At 40.5% G+C, this 24,608-nt stretch overlaps 2 protein-coding genes across 8 annotated transcripts in view; one reads left to right on the forward strand and one right to left on the reverse strand.

Moving 5' to 3' along the window:
- The window catches only part of mapkap1 (MAPK associated protein 1), a 90,877-nt gene that overhangs the window by 61,272 nt on the left and 4,997 nt on the right, over positions 1-24,608 (forward strand). For 6 of the 7 annotated variants that reach the window (XM_077585664.1, XM_077585662.1, XM_077585658.1 and 3 more), the window contains 5 exons: positions 225-334; positions 3,860-3,967; positions 4,152-4,292; positions 7,012-7,149; positions 9,582-9,679. In XM_077585664.1, coding sequence (XP_077441790.1) covers positions 225-334; positions 3,860-3,967; positions 4,152-4,292; positions 7,012-7,149; positions 9,582-9,679 — 595 coding nt within the window. The remainder of the gene's footprint in view (positions 1-224; positions 335-3,859; positions 3,968-4,151; positions 4,293-7,011; positions 7,150-9,581; positions 9,680-24,608) is intronic. The other variant, XM_077585665.1, reaches the window with a different exon arrangement.
- LOC144063805 (uncharacterized) lies at positions 14,108-18,740 on the reverse strand. Its single transcript, XM_077585666.1, has 3 exons — positions 18,479-18,740; positions 17,818-17,955; positions 14,108-15,202 (listed from the first exon to the last, which is right to left on the reverse strand). The coding sequence occupies exons 1-3, from the start codon at positions 18,531-18,533 to the stop codon at positions 14,886-14,888; spliced, it is 510 nt and encodes a 169-aa protein (XP_077441792.1). The 5' UTR covers positions 18,534-18,740; the 3' UTR covers positions 14,108-14,885.

A 24,608-nucleotide genomic window follows, 5' to 3' on the forward strand; every position in this document is an offset into this window, starting at 1 on the left:
TATGAATCAGGTGAGTTGGATATGGGACATATCCAAAACCTGCAGGAGGCCCTCGAGGACCGAGTACGCCCACCCCTGTCCTAAATCAAAATATCACTGTGTTTGTGTTCTTGTATTGGAAATGTCATAAATAATGTTGCCATAATGTCATTTTTATTCTCTGTTCTATTGATTGGGCAAATGTATAGGAATCTTAATAATCTCACCTTCCCTATCCATTTTAGAAATGCTGCTCAGGGTTTTTCTTTAATCCCTGTGGACAGTCTGAAAGTAACCATGAAGGAAATTCTTCAGAAAGCACTGAAGAAGAGGAAAGGATCACAGAAAGGATCAGGTAATGAAATCAGATATGATAGAACCAGCAAATATGAAAGAACATTTTTCTGTTCTTTTTCTTCTTGTATTTGTTAGTGCTGTCAAACGATTAATTTTTTAAGCTAATTAAGCACACAACATTCCATAATTAATTGAGATTAATTATTTATTTTTTTATTATGTAACAGACATTTGCTTGAGTAAAATGTTAGAATTAATGTAAAATCATCAAACAGAAAGTATATTTAGTAGGGATGGGTACTTTTTGTAGTATAGACAGATTTGGGTCAGTACTTCCATGCACGGATTCACATTAAATCAAACGGTGCCATGTTTCAGTTCTGAAGCACGTCATTCTAAATTGTGATTGTGCAGTAGAAGAATAGACAATTTTCCATGGTGCACTTGAACACAACATTGTACGTACACCAGAGTACTGACGTCACCAACACGCGCTGGTTTTCACCCGCTAAAAATACATTTCCTGGTTTGCAATCGAGCGATATTTTTGCGGCGCCAAGCCAAACGAAATACAGTTTATGAAGTATGACAGCCTCCACACCTGGTGGAGGATGGCAATGTCCCCGGTTCACCGCTATGGCAATCAGTGCACGGCTAGAGGGAGGTGAGCAGTCTTCACTTGCTGTACGGGGAGCGCCGGCACATCACCTGCCTTTTACAAATGCTGCAATACACCAATGCCGAAACCGGAATGTCTGTCTTCCCCCACCGAGCGTCTTCCCCCACCAAATCGAATCTGCTGGAAAGTGCATGGCTTTAACTTTACGGTAAACAAACTTTGTAAATTGGAACAATAAAGCTTGTGGCCAAAGGTAGTGAGCATTACCACCATTATTCTCTTTGTTCATATCATGTCCTCTTCCAACTGTCAGTTTTTGGCCAGATTTTGAACTTCAAATTCATCATGCGTCAGACTTAACGTTCTTGAAAAACAACTGCACAAGAAATGAAGATATCAATTATTAATGTATTTACTGTTTGTTCTTAACTTTATTCCTTGTGTTGTTCTTTGCATATAACTTTGCATTGCACACTTTGTTTTTTGTCATATTAATTTATGTGAATTATACTTCAGTAATTGTAAAATGTTATACATTTATTTTTTGCTATTACTCTGTGGAATATTTGTTTTAAATTTGATTTTTTATTTTATTTGTCAAGCTTAATTGTATACATTAAAAAGTAATTTTGAAATCAATTTTTAACTCATTCACTCCCAGCTATTTTCACAGAAGCAATCCCCTTCACTCATGGGATTTTGACTGATTTTGCAAGGCCCACAGAATATTGTGTTCTATTGCTATAAAAACATGGAAACTACCAAAAGAAAGATTAGTCTTCTTTCATCAGGAAAAAAAGTATTTCTATCTGTTTCCGTTTTGCAGCAATTAGCATTAGAACATAGCTAAGTTTCATCATTATTCACAAATCTACGTATTTAGAAATGGGAGTAATGAGCTTTTTTTCAACATGGCCCCTGGTTGATCTCTTTGGCTCTGCTGCCACCTGCTGTTCATTTGTGTAATAACTACCATTTCTTCAACCGTTCTTTGCAGTTGAGAGGCTGCTACAAAGCCTTTTATATGCTCTAGCATAAAAACAACAACATCAAAAGCGTATAAATACATCTTTGGGACACTTAAACATTTAATATAGAATGTATTTATACGTTTTGGGGAGCAAATGAGTTAAAAAGATATTACTGTTACATAAACAATGATGAACTTTTATTACAAATAAATAAAAAACCTAAAAAAAAAAGTAAGACAAAAAGAGAGTACAAAAGTACCGAAAATACCGGCAAAAGCGCACAAATAATATGCGATTGAATTTGGCTCATCAAAGTGCGCAAATTACTTTAGAGTTCTCAAACAACCATCAAGTAAACCAGAAAGTAAAACGAAAGTTATGTATGTAACTACGGTTCTATCAGTGTAGATGAGAATGCATAGTAGATTAGACGATAGTATCGGTGGCCAATAATTATCTGTAATTATCGATCAATTTGACGTCATACAGGTAATAAAGAAATCCACCAATAATAATTCACGTTCCGCGTTGGTCCTTCTGTTGTGGTTGTGGCTGAAGTTGTGTCCCAACTCCCCTCTCCTATGGTAGTATTGCATATTTGTGACAATGCGTGTGACCTCGTGTTCACAGAAGATGCATCATGGCGACATAACAGTCGCCAGTGTGGGCTTTCTTTACTGTGTCTCCCCAAAATGTGTTACCCTTGCTGTTTTTTGTTGCATTTTTAAAACATGACTGTTTTGTTTTGGCAAACTCAAAATGAGTTACCGGTTGTCTTTGAAGCATAGCTATCAATAAAAGTCTGCTTCATGGTGTTTTAAACAATGTTTAAAATGTATTTTGTACTTTAGACTTGAAAGTATATTTGTATTCAAGTTAATTTTGCAAACAATTATCGGCTCATTTATCAGTTATCGACATTTGCACTTTCTAAATTATTGGTTTATCAGTACCTGTTGAAAATAGCATTATTGTGCACCCCTAATGCATACCAAAGAGTCACATCACTAGTGTCCCCCAGGTAACCCAAGGCCGTGTGTATAAAAGGGTTCCGAGTGACAAGCTACTCTGGCGGTCGTTCAGGATTCATAGAACCATCGTAAAATAGTCAAGCCCGAAATAACTCTCCGGCAAATTTAGATTTAAAGTTACTTGTATTCAATTCAATTTTTTAGTTCTTGATTGTAATGACACAGGTATCTCCCAGAAGCTAATAGGATGTTGTACAAGAGGCATCACTGTGGAAGAAAATATTTCTCAGCTCTTATTTGCATTTGAACAAAAGATGGCATGTCCAAAATTATTCATACCCCTTGCATTTGCATTTGCACTCTGTGACTTCTCACAAGTGTGGATAGCGTGATAAGGCCATGTCAAAATGTTTTCAAGTTCCAGACCTTCCACTCTGTGCAAAGTATTATTTAGGAAACTGCAAGACATTTTGCATTGTGGAAATTTCAAAGGACATGCCTGTAAGCCTAAAGTTACACCTGTGCTCACCAGGAGCATAGTGAGAGGTGAAAAATAATTCAAGGATCGCCACCAAAGCCACTATGGTGAATGTGGCCTCTGCTATTGGCAATGTCTCAAGGCAGACCGTCTAACAGACACTGCACATTGCTGGATTCCACGGTCACGGACCAGAGAAGACACAACTTCTCCAGAAAAAGCACTTATTTGGCCTTTGCAAATAGTTATCTGGGCAAAGTTGAATATTTTGGGTCATATTTTATGATCAGATGAAACTTTAAATTTATTTTTTGGGCCATAATGATGTATCCTTTATTTGGCGATGAAAAGGGCTAAGCCTTCAACCTAAAAAACACCATCCCTACTGTCAAACATGATGGCGGGAATCTAATACTTTCAGCTTTGACACTCAAAGTCAGGGTACAGCCTGCCTCTCTTTGCCAATGCATGTACGGACAGCACTCGTGTTATACTGTTTTCACTGGGCAATCAATAATCAGGTTTAACTGTCATCCTAAAACAGGGCCTATGTATCGTTTGGAGAAGCAAACAGACCCAAATGTTGCAGTAGACCTAGATTCCACACTTGAGAACCAGAGCACTCTTGAGTTTTGCCTTGTCAGAGAAAACAGTAAGTCTTTCCAGTATCTCATTTATTTTATTTCTGCTATGATTTAACAATAACAACATAAAAATTCTGACCTGATGCACGATAGTTGAGACTATAATGACTAAAAAATACAGCAAATATTTATTTATTTACCTTTTTTCTTTTTTTTCTTTTTTTCTTATGTAAATATAATTTTAATCTCCAGGTTCCAGGGGTGAGGAGAGCTCAGAGGAAGACCCACCCATTGACATCACCTCAGTCCAAGATATGCTGAGCAGCCATCACTATAAGTCATTCAAGATTAGTATGATACACAAGCTGCGTTTCACAACAGATGTTCAACTCGGTATGAACTCCGTCCTGCTGATCTAAATAGAAAAAGTATAATAAGTGGTGCAGATAATTTGGTGCGCCAGTGAACATGAGCACTGGAAATTGAATATTGCGCTCCATTTCAAAGTATGTCCGCTTTTGTGCAATAAAGGATAGGTCAGGCCAACTTCTATTTGAAGTCAGTTCAGCTGCCACGATTGGTTTCGAGGGATAACTTCATAATAAAAGCTAGATAAGTTAAACCGCGCAGTGTGTTGCATAGAAGCCGATTAATAACCGTTGTGGCAGCTGGCTTGACTAGCTAACAGTATATTCTCCGTGATTTGGCCGAACGTCGTTCCAGCTTTTTGGTGGTTATCTCCGTGTCGCTCAGGAGCAGCTTTGATTGTCCAAAATATGTCCTTACGCGGTCTGTTGTGCAAAAAAGAGTGGACTGCGGTCGGCTGCAATATTAGTCAATTGTCAAATTAATTTACAAGTATTTTGTTACTCTATTAACTCTTTCACTGCCCGACGTTTTCAGAAACGGGTTGTCCCCACTGCCAGCCGATTTAAGCATTTTGAGTGATCTTTCAAGGTCCACAGAAAATGTTGTGTTTGGACTATGGAAACACACATACTACCAAATGAAAGATTGGACTCACCAAACTTTGCACACTCTTATTATAATATAAATAATTTTATATTATGAAGTTGTCATAACAACATGGTTCTATTGCACCCGTAGAGTGGAAAAATTAGACGAGACATACAAAAATTGACACATGTAGCACACCGAGATGCACAAAAAGGTCAGTGGAAGCCATATCCTAAAATGTACAGGAAGTGAGCTATGAATTTTTGAACGTCCAATTTTGGCCAATTTTTGGACATTCACAGGGGTCACCCCTTTCAAACAGTTATTATCCGATTCACTTCAAATTTGGCATGTATCATCTCAAGACCTGGGAAAAAATCTGGGGAAAAAATCTTGAGTTTTAAAAATACTATATGACTGGGGCGCAGCATCAAATTTTGCCTCGAATATTTCCTTTGTCACAAAGAGAAAATGCTTAATAACTCCCCTGTACAAGCTCCAATAAAAATACCAAACTTCATATGTATCTTAACTCTGACTGCCAAGCGTTTTCAGAAAAGGGATGCTGTGGGTGCCAGCTGATTTAAGCATTTTGACTGATCTTTCAAGGTCCACAGAAAATTTTGTGTTTGGACTATGGAAACACACATGCTACCAAATGAATCTTTCTACTAATGAATATCTTTTTCAAAGTGCCATCTTACTAAATGTAAACTAATTAACTTAAAACAATTTACGTTACATGTCAGTGTCAGTTCCTGTATACTACCCATACATGCAGTGAATAAGTTGATGTACCGTATGCTTAATGCTTCAGTGCAGCAGATAACCAAACAATTGTGCATTTTGTGATAAAAGAATGAAATTTGGTGCACATATAGCCAAAGGTGTCCCAAAAAGATTTAGATATGGAGGCATCCAGAATTTTCAACATTGCGGCTATGACTGCCATTTTTAAAAATTGCTGCCAGAAACAACAGTTTTCTTATGACGGAAGGATATAATGTGATATTTAATCTTTATTTACTATACATGACACTTGGTAAATGTCTTAAGGATCATTTAGAATTGTCAGTTCAGACTCAAGATGGCAACCTCCTATGACTGTCTAATATGGGTGAGCTTGATGTCCAATTAATCCTTTTTTATGCAGAACTCAATTTTACTACTTTGCAATCCTTCAAATGGTGACCACAGTAGTCACACTAGGTAACCACTCGGGACCCATGACCACTGTTTCTTTATAGATAGCAGCCATATGGCCGAAATTCTAGTGATAATTCCAAGAAAACTATTCCAATGCAAATTTTATCCAATGAACTCAAAAGTTACTATATCTGATTCAATAAATGGAAATTTAATAGAGTGAATGTCGAAACACAACCAGGGCACACTGGTTAGCAATACATGACGTGTCAAGTGAAGTGTCAGAAATATTGTGAATTGGGGTTCAGTGCCAGCTAAATACACTCCTCTTAATAATGCCATATTATAGTCTCTGAAAGCTGCTAGAACAAAGAACAGAGCGTGGGACTGTAATTCAGAGACGTGTGGTAAGTGATGCAGCCATTCCCAGAAATTGGCAAAACTTTCTTAGAGTTGACAGCAATACGACAGAGTTGTTTGCCTTTCTCTCTTAAACCCTTCTTGGATTGTTAGTGCAGGATGATAAACATCTTGTTGTCGCAAGTGATAACGAAGTCTTTACCAAGTCACCATGTGATCTCGAAAAATCAGTCAGGCTACTCAAAAAATTGCTGTCAGTGAATGAGTTAATCGTTTTAAGTTTTGGGGTCTAGCATGCATGATAATAGATTTTTGTTGGTTATTTTTTATCTGATTTGCACAACAAAAACAAAGTATTATATTTTATCAAAGTGTTCCAGTGCTTCTAAATTAATGATCAAAATGTTTATACAGTTTTAACTCAATGTATTAAATACATTTTAAATTAATGTTTAAAAAAATAAAATATTGTATAAATTTTGTTCCACTTCACGATTGCGTTTCACTTGGTGATGATTCTTTATAAAAAATACAAAAATATATATCTTTATGTTTGAAGCCTGAAATGTGGCAAAAGTTCAATGGGGTCTTTAATTTAACAAAACCAACATAAAAAAATCAAAAAGACAATTGTTGACTTTGCTTTCAGGGATCTCAGGAGAAAAGGTAGAGATTGACCCCGTCACCAATCAAAAGGCCAGCACTAAATTCTGGATTCGACAGAAACCAATTTCTATCGATTCGGACCATCTATGTGCCTGTGACCTCGTTGAAGAAAGAAGTCCTAGTAAGTGCAATCTTTGGTAGTACCGTAATCCTCCCTACCATTGCCGGTGTTCCAGAACACTCTTGCGATAAGTAAAATCAGTGATAGAAATACCCTAAATCATTTGTCGGGTTTAATCCGGCCCGTGAGATTATTTTTTTTTGGGGGGGGGGGGGGCATGTCGGACTAATTAATCATCCAGCCACAATCAAAACATAGAAATGTGTAATTCCACAAGCAATCGTCAGATGAGCAATGCAACTTGTACATGGAATTGACCTGCATATCATTGTTTTACACATATCCTAAAGTAACGGTTTGTTTAAAAAAACAGACCAACATAAATCAAATATAGACATGCTAAATATGACACACATTCAACTACTGGTAACCCAGACACATATGACAAGGATTAACGTCCTTGTAACTTCATTAACTGCGCCACACAATGTATTCTGGGAACAATATATATGCAAAATAGATAAATATAACAAGTGTTGCCGTGTCCCATTAGCATTCGGAGATATTTTTTGGAACAATATATTTATAGTTACGCCCAATTCACACTGACTGCGGAACTGACGCTGTGCGTATTTGTTGTAAATATTGTTATTTACAGCACTTAGGTTTTTGTTATGGTCTTTAAGAACATTTTTAAAACAATGCAAACACATATTATTTTGAGACAGAGAGAGAGAGAGAGAGAGAGCATTGGATAGCAAAATATTAGTGTAAAAATGTATTGCTAATCCCTCTAAGAGTTCAACAAATAATATTTTCCCCAACATCTCACAACATACATCAAGATCTAAATCTTTTTTTTTTTACAAACATAAAAGGCAATTTCCCTCAAATATCATTAATTTGTCCTTATCTGTGTTAGAGAGCATTTAAGGCAAGTTGTGCAAAATGTCTGAAGTCCTCTTGTTTATGTTTAACAAATTTAAAACATCATAAATCATGCTCTTTCTACTAAGTACTGTCTCAAATGTTCTAAAATTTCGATCCTGTAAATGTGTAGGATTGTTTGCCGAGAACCAATTCTTGAGAGGAGTAATATGGCGGCCTCGCAACTTAAAATGTTTTGACCTATCGGCTATCCAGTAAAATATTCAGATTAGGGGTTCGTCTTCTTCGCTGATTCTTCGTCTATGCTTTCCGTTAACTCCCTGTGGCTGCGCTACAGCGCCACTCCAGATTTGGCATATACATTACAGCTGTTAAACGTCCTCAGTCTTTTAGGGCTGGGCGATATGGCCCAAAAAAAAATCTCGATTTTTACAGACATTCAGGACGATTACGATTTTAATAGATTCTAACCTAAAAAAAACAACAACAAACATTTATTTAAAGGTCTCATTTGTTCAAAAATAATTCCTGTGCAAAATGTTCAGACAACAGTATTTGTATACTGATTCTAAATTAGTTTTGATATAAACTTAACATTCATAGTTTTTTCTTAAATGCCACAATTAAGTAGTTGGTAGCTATTGTAAACATGTCTTGTAAAGCACCCATCCAGCATTCTGCCACAAAAACATTTGAATGTAACGTAACATAAGAACAACAGCTTTTTTTTTGTTCAACGATTCGATTTTTAAAATGTCGATGTATTGAATTAATTTGATTTATTGCCCAGCCCTAGCGTCTTCTTTTGGACACACGCATGTCTTGAAACGTTTCTGTGTGTACAACATTTTTGTGAGGAGCTTTGCTTCCGTGTGAACAGGGCCTAAAAATAGTATGTCACTCTCAAAATAAATAGTATTTACTCGTATATCACGTTTGCAACAACAATGAAATAAAAACCGTTAAGCTATAGAAACACAACTTTGGCACATTTTTGGTGCGTTATACGCTTTGTCAAACATTGTGTACTCAAATGTCACTCGTCTGGTAGAATGACTAACAATAAACAAAACAATCTTAAATTACAGCCTTTTACAACCATTCATTTTTCATAGGAATTAAGAAGCCAGACATGCAGAGGACAGGGTTAGATGGAGGCAACTGGTTTGCTGTGGTGACCCCTGAAGGGAAAAGCCCAAAGGAAAAGACACTGCTCATCAAATTAATTAGCTCACAAGTGTGATCACCACTGAAGGTTAACATTTAGATGAGCAATAACCTTTGATAAACAAATTGTTGCTCGCCATTAATCTGGGAATGTTGTAGGGCGATTTTAATCAGTTTGGAAAAGTAGAAAGTATTAAAAATATAGCACTGGCGCCAGTCCTCAATGGCCCTTTTGCAACCACACACAAACCCCAAAATGTGTGGTTTGTTTTTGACTGTTGTGCTGGGATTTTTTATTAGCCGAAACCAGATTAGTGACAGCAAAACAACAGAAGTCATAGAGTTCAACAATGGAATGTCTCAACAATTACTGTAATTCCTCAAGGGATTTTTCAAATATAACTATATTCTAATATAACTTTCTTTGCCTCTTACAGACCATGCCATATTCAAGATCACTTATCTGAGCAACAATGACTACAAACCCCTTTACTTTGAGTCGGATTCTACTACAGTCAGTGAAATAGTTCTAAAGGTGAGTTTTGACTGACTGATTTCTAGGATAAGAGAATGAATGAGATGAGAGACTTACACAATCAAATGACCTTCAAGGAAATTATGTGATTGTATTTGGATTTCTGGACGTACATACACACTTACCTAAATACACATGTATATGTACTGTATTTCAATTAGGGATGTCCTGTTCACATTCTTTTGCATCCGAGTCACCTCATTTTAAGAATCTGCCAATACCGAGTCCTGATCTGATACCTCGGCAATGTATTAAGGAGAAAGAAAAGCTTTATAATTGTCTTATTTAGGGCTCGAGCAGTGACTGCTGCAAGGTCCCTATTGTATCTGTAGAAATTCTTCTTTTTTATTCTCCTCTGAAATGAATTGCATTTTTGGGGGACCTAAAAATGTACGAAAACTCACCAAACTTTGCACACTCTTATTATAATATAAATAATTTTATATTATGAAGTTGTCATAACAACATGGTTCTATTGCACCCGTAGAGTGGAAAAATTAGACGAGACATACAAAAATTGACACATGTAGCACACGGAGATGCACAAAAAGGTCAGTGGAAGCCATATCCTAAAATGTACAGGAAGTGAGCTATGAATTTTTGAACGTCCAATTTTGGCCAATTTTTGGACATTCACAGGGGTCACCCCTTTCAAACAGTTATTATCCGATTCACTTCAAATTTGGCATGTATCATCTCAAGACCTGGGAAAAAATCTGGGGAAAAAATCTTGAGTTTTAAAAATACTATATGACTGGGGCGCAGCATCAAATTTTGCCTCTAATATTTCCTTTGTCACAAAGAGAAAATGCTTAATAACTCCCCTGTACAAGCTCCAATAAAAATACCAAACTTCATATGTATCTTAACTCTGACTGCCAAGCGTTTTCAGAAAAGGGATGCTGTGGGTGCCAGCTGATTTAAGCATTTTGACTGATCTTTCAAGGTCCACAGAAAATTTTGTGTTTGGACTATGGAAACACACATGCTACCAAATGAATCTTTCATTTCATTCCAAATGAATCATCTTTCATCAGAAAAAAAAAGTTTGTTTCTACCTTATTCCGTTTTTCAGTAATCAACAATAGAAAATGGTTAGTTTCACCCAAATGCTCTGTTTTGGACCAAAATACGGAGAAATCAAGCTTTTTGTGAAACGATATTATTTCATGCACTCTAGTGAATTTGACACCTTTTTTTTCCATGAATGATGCCACAAACACCTAAAGTGTTTTTTGATAGCAAAATACGTTTATTTACATTCAACAGTGTAACAATTTGACAAAACAATTTGGCAAACTATTTACAAATGTGTGCAACTGTGGTACTATTTACAATTGTGTGGATGTTTCAACTACAGTTTTTCTTTTTGTAACACTCCCCTGCGTGCAAGGGGACGCAGCAGTATTTGCACAACAGATTAGTTTCACTGCGATTGCCCCTTCGCGTGCAGACGCTACACTTTCTTGCCGGCCTTTTTTTCCGGGGAATAGCAGGTATATATTGCAGTGTGTGTTTGGCCATGTTGCCATGAAGTCTACTCTCAGGATCATGACGGTGACCTGGTGTTACGTCTGGCTTCCTCATGTCCTTCAGTTCCTATACCGGGTGGTAGATGTTCTGATCCATCTTATCCACTCCATTCATGGTGGCATCGTAGTCCAGAACCAGTGTCTTCTCCGTGATCAGACTGCCCCCAACCCAACGCAGCAAGTACCCACTCCTCCGATGAATATGCATTGGACTCTGGGTACTCTTCATCGTCCGATTGAACGTCCGCCTGTGCAGAAGTGCTCGGTTGTGCACCGCGTTTTCCGGCGTTAGCATCGCTAGCCGGTGAGGCTTTACGACGTGATCACAGCCGCCGCGTCAACGCTTCCAACTTCGGCGTCAACCTCGGAGTCACCATCATCATCATCGTCGTCATCAATGTGCTCTTTAGCATTGGTCGATGCTTTTCGTCTTTGAAAAAAATGCTCAAGCGTGAGCTGCTTGCAACCGGTCGCCATTTTTGCTTCCTCAGTTTCAGTAAGGTGGGGGCTTTAGGACCCAGATGCGGGAAGGCAGGGCAAGGAGGCAGAGGTGCAGTCCAAAAAGACGTTTTAATATCTAATCAAAAAAACCTAACTTCAAAATACAAAATAAACTGAACTAACAAAACATGAAGCTAAACATGACAAAACAACTAAGGCGAGACTAACAACATGACATGGATCCTGATCAGGCGAAGAGGTCAGCGTGACGTGGCGAAAGACTTACGACAGTTGCAACAGCAAAAATGAACCGACACAGACAGGGGGGAGACAACCGACTAAATACACCAACACTAATGACATGACAAGACACACCTGGCTGAGGGCACTGATTGGATGACACATGAGGGTAATGGGGAACAGGTGGAAACAATCAGGGATCAGGGTTGACACAGACACCACACGAGGAAGGGCACCAGAAACGAGAGGAGTCAGACTTTTCACAATAAAACAGGAAATGACAAGACAAGGGGAAAACACAAGGAAGACATGACAGGGAGTAAACAAGACTGAAAATAAACATGACACTCAGCCATTCTCCCCTCAACACTCTAGCTCCGCCTCACGTCTTCTACTGACGCCTACCCGATCTTGTCCAAAGAGAGTCATCGCTGCCATCTAGTGCCCAAAAATAGTCATTATACTAACTCGATCTGCTTGATACTTTCAGCACAGCTGGCCAAGGCTTTCCTCCACCCGTTTCACCCCCCAAAAAACAACATCGTGAACGTCTTTTAACGTCTTTGGCAGCCCTCCTTAGGATTTTACTAAACGTTATTAAACGTTTTTGGCAGTCAAAGAGTTAATAGTCACACCCTGAAGACATCTATACGATAAAATTTGGTTTTACATATAGCGCCACCTAGTGGTGACAAGAAATACTTGACGTTTTTATCTCCTGTGCCGAGCTCGTTGAAAGGATCCAGTTGAAAAATTGTCAGAAAAGCCTTAAGATGTTATTCATGCCCCACACCAAATATTGTAACTTTTCAGCAAAGGGCGTTGTCGCAAAGTCTGATGATGCACTGTGACAATAAAAGCTGCTTTAACTTGACACAGATGATCCTATCTTCTCAAAATTTTACTTATTTGATGAGAGTCCAGTCCTTAAGACATCTACAAACTTATATTTCATCATAGTGGTAGTGCTACCTGCTGACAAACAAAATACTTTTTTTTTTCTTCAATGTTATTCGCCAAACGGGTTAACCAGATTTACCTCATATTTGCTCAAAAGAGTTTAGGCCATCATGATGTCTCAACACGGAGTTTGTGAGTTTTCGCAAATGACTGTGAGTGTGGCTACGCATTGTTCGCCAAGAAAACAACACTGATTTTGAGGGCCTAAACATGCACGAAAACTCATGTAACTTGGCACACACATCTAGCCTGGCAAACTGAGCAATATTTCATAGTATGTACTGTGCGATTAAAAAAACGAAAAAAAACAAAAAGACTCTCTAGCTCCCTTAACATTTTTAACGAAGCATCCCCAGTAGTAAGTTTCAACAATATCCAGGGGTGAAAGTGATAATAAATTCAGGACCGGAACGGTGCTAATTCGTTCCTGAAAATATGACAACTGTCAAAACCCCATGTTAAATAACCTGCCACAGAAGAAGAAAACAATCTACTAATGTCAGATTTACATACACAACAAGTCACCAAAAGTGGGGGGGTTAAACGGCGATTGCATATAGACAATTAAGCGCGGACAGGCGCGTACGTGGGGCGTCGTGGAGGACGTGTTTGAAGCGGTGGGAGGACATGGTGCAGTGCGTCAAAAATCCGCATATTCAACAAAGTTGAAAATTTTGAACTTTCTTCGCATTTCGCCTCGCAGCCTGATGGGCTGAAATATATGCCTCATCGGCTTCGGGGACGTCACACACAGCATCCTATCTGTTGTCACCTGGAGTGTAAAAAATGGTATCCCCTCCTGTGGATACAACGCATGTTTTTCAATAAATACATGGAAACACACGTGGGCTTCTCAGTTTTATAAACAATGTTTTGAAACAAGAAAAAAGTATTTATTGCAAGAACTTGCGCTGCAGTGGACTCAATGACCACACACGGAGTAGGAAATCTCAGATATACATTAAAAAAAAGCTCAGACGACTGAATGTTACTGTTTTTCTGTTTTGTTTTAGATTTTTTAAGTTTAAATATATGTTTACAATGAACCTTTTCGAAGAAATAATAATAATAATAGTCTATCCCACGGCAGCGGATGCATTTTTGTTCGAGGGTAAATATTTTTGGCACAATAGCGGAACACTTCCCACTATTTTGGTGTGAGCGTAGATAAAGTGCTTCTGAATTGTTCTAGTGTGCTTGTGTGGCATAAAAAAATAAAATAAAAATCCTAGCCTATGGGTGACATTCACACAAAATCAACCAACCAGCTACTGTGGCTGTACTAAAATGTGAACAAATTTTCAAAACCTTCAACATCAAAAATGGGTTATTTAGAAGCTTAATAAACAAATTCCAGAAACTTTATGTAACCAAGTGGTGCAGATATTCATGCAAAAATAAGTAAGGCACACCCCATCTAAAATTAAAAGTGAAAATGTAAAATAAATGAATACAATTATTGTGCAGTTGAATGCAATAGTAGCTTAGTTTTATCAAAGGCAATCAAATCACATACATGCATAGTACAAATTATCCATCCATCTTCTACCGCTTATCCGGGGTCGGGTCGCGGGGGCAGCAGCTTTAGCAGGGAAGCCCAGACCTCTCCCCAGCCACTTCAGCAAGCTCCTCCGACAGGATCCCAAAGCATTCTCAGGCCAGCCGAGAGACTTAGTCTCTCCAGCGTGTCCTGGGTCGTCCTCGGGGGGCCTCCCGCTGGTGGGGCCTCCCGCCGGTGGGACATGCCTGGAACACCTCCCCAGGGAGGCGTCCAGGAGGCATCCAAACCAGATGCCTGAGCCACCTCAACTGGTTCCTCTCAACGCGGAGTAGTGGCTCGACACTGAGTCCCTCCCTGATGACCGAGCTTCTCACCCTATCTCTAAGGGAGAGTCCCTTCCGGCTACCCTGCGGAGGAAACTCATTTTGGCCGCTTGTATCCGGGATCTTGTTCTTTCGGTCACGACCCACAACTCGTGACCATAGGTGAGGGCAGGAACGTAGATCGACCGGTAAATCGAGAGCTTTGCCTTTCAGCTCAGCTCCTTCTTCACCACAACGGACCGATACAGCGTCTGCATCACTGCAGACGCTGCACCGATCCGCCTGTCGATCTCCCGCTCTAGCCTAGCCTCACTCGTGAACAAGACCCCAAGATACTTGAACTCCTCCACTTGGGGCAGGATCTCATCCCCGACCCGGAGAGGGCACTCTACACTTTTCTGACTGAGGACCATGGTCTGGGATTTGGAGGTGCTTATCTTCATCTCAACCGCTTCACACTCGGCCGCAAACAGCTCCAGTGAGAGCTGGAGATCACGGCTTGAAGAAGCCAACAGCACCACATCATCTGCAAAAAGCAAAGATACAATGTTGAGGCCACCAAACCGGACCCCTTCAACGCCTCGGCTATGCCTAGAAATTCTGTCTATAAAAGTTATGAACAGAATTGGTGACAAAGGGCAACCTTGGCAGTCCAACCCTCACAGGAAAATTCGATTTACTGCCGGCAATAAAAAAATTGTCCAACTCCTATCAATTTACAGAATGTCAATCAGATAACGATGGCAAAATCTTCAAAACTGAGCATACAACAAATAACCAATAACAGCAGTACTCAAAAAAAAGAGATAATTAAAAAGAAGCAGCTTTATGAAATCAAAAATACTGAGACAAAAAAAACCCCTCCATATTCCATCCTGAGTAGCTCCACAAAATAATCCCCGCTTGATGACTCCCAGTCCACCACTCCAATGAGCATCTCATGGATCACATCAGTGACATATCTTACTATCACAGCACACTGGTCTGTGAAGGTAATATCTTGTGTGGTGTCAATCTGCACAGAAAACATTCCTGCCTCCCTTAATTCTTTAGAAATCGATTATTATATTAATCTGCTGATAACGTCAATGATTTTGTTGACATATGTCTTGGAGAACATCATAACAAGTGATCATCTGCCTTTAGTCCCGGCCTCATGTTGGGTTTTGCTTTTCTTTATGTATTCATTAACATGCTCTTTGAGAGTCACATCAAATTTGCTCAGCAGGATAATTAGTTCAAGGAAGTTTTCATGATTAATGTGCATGTTTTCCAAAGTGTAAGTAGCTTCATCTTTAGTGCCTGTAAAACTAAGACCACACTTTCTAATCAATTTAACCACTTCTATGATATGGTCCAACTTGACGTCTTTTTGACCTGGTCACGGTGAAAAGACATTTGTTTTCTACCAAGCATGCTTGCTACATCAGCTTGGCTAGCCCAAAGAAAGAAAGAAAATAGGCCTCTGCACTATCTCTATGGAACTGTGCTTTATGATGCTCTTCTATGCGCTGATGCACATGGCTCTATCCCTACCGTGATGAATTGATTGTGACTGGCAGAGGGCTTTGCAAATGCCAAACACACTGTGCAGTAGAGAGAGTTTCCCTTCTTACAGCATGTAAGCCACTCTCTCTGAATTCCATAGTTGGTTTGATATAAATTTATTCCCTTTCTCTGAGGTTGTGTTATGGTTTGTGATTAGTTGGACCCCAAAGCAGCAGCAAGAGGTCGGAAAACTCAAATAGTCTTTATTACAAACAAAAAAACTAAAGAGGCAAACAAACCTGTTAAGTACAAAAGAACAAAACTGTGGAACAAAATGTGCTACCAATTGGATGGGAGCATAAATTACAAAGTAAAAACAAATTATGAATAATGCTAGACAAAACAAACTCACTGCAACCCAAGAAGACGAAAACCAGAATATACACTGCAAACAGAGGAGAATGATCCAGCAACCTACTGGTATGCTGGAGGAGCCTTAAATTAAGGAATTAATTATCAATTACCCACAGGTGTGCACCTCCGTGCTCAGCAGCCCCACCTTTGGGCCGCTAACAGATCATAGGGAAAGCCTGCAGGACACAAACATACATAACTTAGACCAGAGGTGGGCAATCTTGGTCCTCGAGGGCCAGAGTCCTGCAGGTTTTGGAGGTTTCTCACTTCCAACACAAGCTGATTCCAACCAACAGGATCGTTATCAGGCTTATGCAGAGCTTGCTGATGAGCTGATCATATATCAGCTGTGTTGGAGAAGGGCAACATGCAAAACCTGTAGGACTTCGGACCTCGATGCCCACCTCTGACTTAGACAGAACATAACAGGTTGGTAAGGGTGGTATGGAAAAAAATAATTTAAATATTTGCTAGCTTCTTCTTTTTTTCCTTTTGGCTTTTCCCATCAGGGATCACCGCAGCGAATCAGTTGCCTCCATCTAACCCTGTCCTCTGCATTCTCTGCTCTCACACCACCTTCCTTCATATCCTCTTTAACTACATCCATAAACCTCCCCTTTGGTCTTCCTCTAGACCTTCTGCCTGACATTTGGAAACCCAGCATCCTTCTGCCAATATACTCACTAGCTCTCCTTTGGACATATCCAAACCATCTCAGTCTGGCTTCTCTAACTTTATCTCCAAAGCCTCAAACATGTGCTGTCCCTCTCATGTACTCATTCCTGATTCTATCCATCCTGGTCACTCCCAAAGAGAACCTCAGCATCTTCATCTCTGCCACCTCCAGCTCTGCCTACTGCCTTTTCCTCAGTGGCACTGTCTTCAGACCAAACAAATCTTTGCTAGCTGGACGTGCAAAAAAATCTAAATCTCTGTCATCTTCTTGGCTTCTTGGCTTAGCTGTCACAATACTGGACTCTGCCTCTGTCTCTGGCGACAGGACTGTTAGATTTGTATGAGCAAAAACAATCATCAATAACATTAAAAAGGAACATAGACATCTAATTAATCAGGCCATCAAAACTACTACAATAGTGAATAGGCTCATGTTTCCAGTTTAATTGTACTTGGAGAATAAACATAAAATTATTGTGTAACAGTTAATTCTACGCATAATACAGGACAATTGCCAACCCAGTACAACAAACAGCCCAACACAATCTGTACAAGTCTGCTTACTCGTAGTTCCTGCCTCATTCGGATCCTCCTCTTCCTCCAAGAACGGCACCACCTCCTCACCACCATGATTGGAGTTACCCTTGCACCCTTGTCCTTCAATACTTCCTCCACTAGTGGCCTTAACAGCTGATGTTTCTGCTGTTAATGATAATTGTATATATAATCATATATATATAATAATGTTAACTATTGTGTTCTTAATACACATAGTGTCATGTTTGTGCTCTCAGACTGTATTGTACTCATTGTATTGTGTTGCAACTGCCTGATGTAATCAGCAACCTATGAGAGGTGACCACAGACTATAAAGGGAACAGCGGAAGACACATTCTGTTTAACAGCGGAAGACACATTATGTTTGTCGGACGATTCATCTGCTTGCCTCCACAGCCCAATGAATGATAGTTAGCTACCTAGCTACACATCTCTTGATCCACGATCCTTTCTCGCTGTTTCTGGTCTAGTTTTCGCTGCTTCGTCTAGTCGTGAGTATGTTTTGCGCAAACCGCTTAGTTAATGACTTACTGGGCCTTGCATGTTTAGCCTTAGGCCCTGGCTGTTGCAAGAGCCTTTGTTCTCTTTGTCATTTCACTGTTAGCCTAGATAATTGCATCACCTTCAGTTGAAGCTTTGTTTTACAAATAAATGTCAAAACTATTACCTGTGTCTGCATTTTTGGGATCCAACTCCTGAACATAACAGAATCGTCCAATCATATGGATCACACAGACTCAAATAAGATATGCCATTCTCTTGCCTCCCAAGGACAGTTGGTTGGACGTCATGAGCAGTCCTTGATTGAGCTTAGCGAGGCGCTAAATTCATTAGCAACCCAGTTAGATGATTTATCCTAGAGATGGGACAATGAAGCCTTGTGACGCTTTTGAGGCTTTCGGCTGATTGCTTTGGAAAAAGAGTCGAAGTTTCAAAGCCCCATAAGATAGATCGTACCGGGGACATCTGGTGGTCAGCTGGAGTCATAGCAGCTATAATCTTCAAAGTGATTCGCCTGATTTTATATTCCAACATAACACCAGTACATTCAGTCTTACATTTGTGTCTGTCTAATGATCATCAGGTACACATGGAAGGTGAACATAAAGTGACCCAAATATCAACATGAGGGAATTGTGCTTGTGCCCAACTTTTTTATATTTATTTGTTTTACAAGTTCTTATTCAAGAACAATATTTGCTCTATTGTGTTCGGCTTCAAGCGGCTTCTTCTCTGGCTGACAATTTCACCAGCCTTTGAGAAAATCCTCTCACAGGGGACTGAAGATGCTGGTGTTGAGAGGTACTGCAGAGCCACTGGATACGTCATCAGCACGTGATCACGGAGGTTTCATCGGGGCTTTTGATACATTGTTTTGAGCAGTCTGTGTCACTCGGCTGACACATGCTCCGGAGTCTCAGTGTCAAACGTCCCATCTCTAATTTATCCACGCATGTTTCGTCCCAGGGACTCATCGAGGGGCTCACCTCGCGAACCTAGTCTCACACATCCGTCTTGCTATGGGGGTGAGCCCGGGTTGTGCGGTGAATTCATTCAACACGGCTCTTTAATTTTTGACCAACAACCCTTTACCTATTCTCAAAATAATACCAACGTTCATGATGAGTTTACTTACGGCTACAGCAGCAACTTGGGCTATGGCAGTAAGAAATGCCGAACCAGTATTGCGCACTTCGCTCCCGGCTTTCCTTTCCTTTCCTGAATTCAAGCGAGTCTTTGATCATCCTGTCAAGGGCAAGGAGGCTGGAAGTAGACTATAGATTATGCCCAAGGAGACCATTCTGTTGCGGACTACTCCATTGAATTGCGCATACTGGCAGCCGAAAGCGGTTTCTTGCCCCAGCCGTTTTTCAACGGCTAATAAATGATGTGTTGAGAGACATGCTCAATCAGTTTAGTTTAGTGTCAGTGCAATTCCTGGGGTTCATTGTAGAGAAAGGTCACTTAAGAGCAGAACCCGCAAAGATCCAAGCAGTATCGACTGGCCAACCCCAACCACGATGAAGAGGTTACAGCGGTTTTTGGGCTTCGCTAATTTTTATCGGCACGTCATACGAAATAATAGCCAGAGAGCAAGACCTCTGACTAGGTTCACGTCAAATAAGGTGCAGTTTAAATGAAGCCCAGCAGCTGAGTCCGCCTTTGTCAAACTCAGAGATTTATTCACATGTCCACCAGTGTTGAATCATCCTAATCTCAAACTTTTTTTGTTGTCGGGGTTAATGCATCGGACTGCGGAGTGGGAGTAGTCCTCTTGCAGCGCTCCCCGGTCGACCAGAGGCTCCAACCCTGTGCCTTCTTTTCCCAACGCCTCAGTTCGGCTAAGGCTAATTATGACGTGGGTAACTGCGAGTTGCTGGCCATTGTTCTGGCTCTGCAGGAGTGGAGGCACTGGCTGGGGGGGGCAAGGAACAATTTACAGTCTTTACAGACCACAAGAACCTGGCCTACATCCGCACCGCCAAGCGACTCCAGACAGGCTTGTTGGGTGCTGATCCTCGCCCGGTTCAACTGTACCATGACTTACAGAAATGGCTCTGTCATGTTTGTGCTTTCAGACTGTATCCTTTGTGTTGCAACTGCCTGATGTAATCAGCAGCCTATGAGAGGCGACCACAGACTATAAAGGGAACAGCGGAAGACACATTCTGTTTGTCGGACGATTCATCTGCTTGCCTCCACAGCCCAATGAAGGATACTTAACCATAGGAGCCACAGCGAGCCTTTCTGCGGGCTATCACCCACAAACAAATGGACAGACAGAAAAAGGGTCAATCAAGACTTGGAGGCTGCTCTTTACTTTGTCTGTCACCGTCACCCTACGTCTTGGTCCACTCACCTACCTTGGATGGAATATACTTGTCTCCTCTGCCACAGACCGTTCCCCCTTCATGTCAGCTTATAGATACCAGCCCCCCTTGTTTTCCTCGCAGGAAGGGAAAGTGGCCATCCCATCGATACAGCATCACCTCCGGAGAGCCCATCGGGTGTGGCGGAAGACCAGAGCGGCACTTTCACGCACCGCTGACCACAAAGAATATGCATCTGGCTGGGGGGTCCAGGAATATGGATCCCCGCTTCATCGGTCCATTCGAAATCGAGTCCGTAGTCAATCCAGTCTCTGTCAAGCTCAATTTCCCACGGACTGTCAAAGTTCATCCGGTATTCCACGTTTCACTGACCAAGCCAGTTGTCTCCAGTCCACTGAGCCCGTCGACGGTGCCTCATTCTCCTCGGCTGACCGATGGTGAGCCAGTATATACAGTCAGGGAAATTCTTGATTCTAGGCGGAGAGGGCGGGGTCTGCAGTATTTGGTCGACTGGGAAGGCTATGGGCCTGAGGAACGCCAATGGGTTCCTCACTCCTGGATTCTCTGTCGTTATTGCGTGACTTCCACTCCCTCCACCTGTCTAAGCCAGGTGGTCCGCCAAGGGGCATCCTTTGACTGCCTAATGTAATCAGCAGCCTATGAGAGGCGACCACAGACTGTTAAAGGGAAAAGCGGAAGACACATTCTGTTTGTCGGACGATTCATCTGCTTGCCTCCACAGACCAATGAATTACAGTTAACGACCTAGCTCCACGTCTCTTGATCCACAATCCCTTCTTGCTGTTTCTGGTCTAGTTGCTGCCTCGTCTAGTTTGTGAGCATGTTTCGCGCAAACCGCTTAGTTAATGACTTACTGGGCATTCCATGTTTAGCGTTTGGCCCTGGCTGATGCAAGAGCCTTTGTGTTCTTTGTCATGTCACTGTTAGCCTATATGGATGCATCACCTTCACTTGAAGCTTTATTTTACAAATAAATGTCAAAACTATTATTTATGTCTCCGTTTTTTGGGATCAAACTCCAGAACATACTACATAGCAATTGATGTAAGAAAAAAAACACACACATAAATATCTCTCACACACACACGAATCCTCCACACACCCCTCACACACACACACACGATTATGTGAAAGTAATCCAGCTAATTTGTCCACATATCAAATAATATGGAAGCATTCCTTAACTGCTAACACTGATGTTATAAAATCACAGATGTAGGTCTTTTTGATGATTTTTTTGATGGTGAACATTGCAAGAACAAATAATCAATGATGCTCCATTACCAAACATTTGTATTAAATGTATGGACTACTTGGTCTATTATTGAGCCATATTAAATGTGCTTTCTACCGGGCCTACCTGTCGACATGCTGCTGGAACCTGTGTCAGCATCTTTGGGCACCCTTCCTCCACTAAAAAGCTCGGTAATTTTTGCACATTTGGTTGCACTTTCACGTAACATTTTTTTTTCCTTTTTTTCCCCGCACCACCCATTTCCTTCTCACCTGCCTCTTTTTGACTTTTTTCTCTCTTTTTTTCCCTCGCTATATCTTGCTCCTACAATTTAGGGGGCGGGAGCTGGTGCGCTCCTGTGGGCTGATGCGCTTGTGTGCTAGTGTTTGTTTGATTGGCTGCTGCAGCGCTGCTTATCGGTCACAAAGCGACAATCCGACGAAGGATAAACGGTCAGTTGTTCACGCATTGCTCTGAGTTCGTGTTTGACGCTGACTTGGGCGAGTCACTCTGCTAGGCGCCAGCTTTGTGTGTACTCCTCACAAGTAGCGGCCAATGAGCGTGGCTGCGCGGCTGTTGGTGGGCTTGTTGTGTCTTTGTTTACAGAATCTTGGCGAGTCGGCCTGTATTCATAAAATAGTGGGCTGGCTGTACATATATTTCTCAAAAGATGGCTATGTGTATTGGAAAACACAAGGAGCGCGAAATAATAATAATAATAAAAAATCCAAATCGGCCTTGAACGGACCACGATCATTCTGAATTTTTCTGAAATCCCCAATGGTCAATCCGCCCTTGCTCACGCCACTAGTGCCGATCTATGCGTTGTTCCCATTTTGTTTTCTTTTCTTCTTTTTTGGTGGCCCGGCTCACCGGGGAAATCAACAGTACCCCCGTGGTTCAGTAAGCCCCTGCTAGTTTCTGTCAAAGCTTTTAAGTTGCTCTATGCACCTAATGCATATTCCCATGGCATTCTCTGGTGCACCCTTTGGTTTGATGAAGACTTGGTGGTCTGTATTTTGCCGTGTTTCCTAATCAGCATCTCTTTCCTAGCTTTATATAAATTTTTCACGGTAAGGTGCTCATAATATAAATATGAACAATATCAACGTTGGTACCTTTCAAATTTCTTCCCTGCCGAAGTAACTCAGCTTTGTTTCCTGTTTGCAAAACAAATTATTATGGCAATGTTGACCTTCTGTACTCTAATTGCAGTGTATGACAGGCCTCGACATTGTCCTTATCGATATGAATGTTGTGGTCTTGATTATGACACCTTTGCCTTCTGTCCATCAAATAAGACATATTTAATAATTTTCATCTTTTTTCTGAGAGTTGTTTTCCAATCTGTGGAGCCAAGTCACTTATCTTCCATAAGAAAAACCTCACTGTGAATCAGCGAACAAAAATAAAAAGTTTGCATACTGAAATAATTATCTTAACTAAGTTTAGACACAAATGAAAACAAAACTGCTGCAGCAAGGTGGAAAGGACCCACTGGTCGCCTATAGGGTACATCTCCAATCTCTTTTAAAGGTGCTCAGCTAATCAGCCTCCAGGTGCAGTGAATCAGCCGTGATAAGTTGGAAGGAGGCAGAGGCAAAGGCAACAATCTTAAAGGGACATGGTCCAGGGCCGTAACACACTACATTTCAATTTGCAAGCTGTCAGTATAACACAGGCTAATATGTCTACAAGATCAACCAAATTATGAGGCATGTTTTGCTTGAGTTTTATGCATTTAAACACTACTATATGTCCTTGGCTTTTGTTTACTGAGACTGCTTCAATTAAGCAATAAATCACAGAGCGACCAATTTAACGACAACTCGTCATTTCCAACTTCAGAGAGTAGATTGAAGCCCAAGGCCCACTTAGGGTGACCAACCGTCCCGCGTAGCGCGGTCATGCACAGTGTTTGAAGCTCAATTCATGCGTCCCGCAAATTGGAGTCATGTCCAGCAAAATCAGTGCTTGCCCTAATGATAATAATAATAAGAAAAAGAATGATAATAATAAAAAAAAAAATCTTTAATGAGAGTTTGGCGCGATACTGTCAGCCGCAACTACGACAACAAGGCATAGCCCAGAGTTTCATATGTACAGTAAGTCCATCTGAGTTAGTGGTGGGCGGATAGATCCAAATATCGATATTGATACCAAGTCAGTATGGATATTGGATCAATACTGGCAGTTTGATGCTTTTATGCACTGCTGCGGTTTGGTCAAACAGATAACAGGCATATCAAAGTTGCCACAGGCAGACGTACTCCCGCTCTACCTCCTCCCCTCCTGTTTCGATCGCGTGCCATCATGTGACTTAAGCATTTCAGACAGTATTGTACTTGAAGAATAATTTTTGTCTTCATGTTTTATATTTGTTGTTGCATGATAACTTTAACAACTTGTTTATTTAGGTTGAAAAATAAGTGATGATAGCAGAATTTTTTGTCTTTTTTTGTATTTGTAGTGTCTGAACAGTGTATGATAAAGTATTTGTTTAAATGTATTTTCCTCTGATCACTTTGTGCACTTTGTTTATGAACACAACAAAATATTTTGCTATGGTTGGAATGTTCCTGGATGGGAAAAAAACTTTGATAAAGTATTTTCTATTTTATCAATAAACTTTGTCCTAATTTTGTCCTTTGTTTAAACCCTTGTATGGTGTTCGTATTTCTGTTACACACCCAATGTTCATTGGTATGGTG

This window comes from Vanacampus margaritifer, chromosome 14, assembly GCF_051991255.1.
Source record: "Vanacampus margaritifer isolate UIUO_Vmar chromosome 14, RoL_Vmar_1.0, whole genome shotgun sequence".
NCBI lineage: Eukaryota > Metazoa > Chordata > Actinopteri > Syngnathiformes > Syngnathidae > Vanacampus > Vanacampus margaritifer.

Coding starts and splice junctions, on each gene's coding strand:
- LOC144063805 (XM_077585666.1), bottom strand. CDS start 18,533: ATGATTGGACGATTCTGTTATGTTCAGGAGTTGGATCCCAAAAATGCA. Junction 17,956..18,478: donor TCCCAAAAATGCAGACACAG/GTAATAGTTTTG, acceptor TATCATTAACAG/CAGAAACATCAGCTGTTAAG. Junction 15,203..17,817: donor GAATGAGGCAGGAACTACGA/GTAAGCAGACTT, acceptor TGCTTTTTGCAG/ATGATGTGGTGCTGTTGGCT.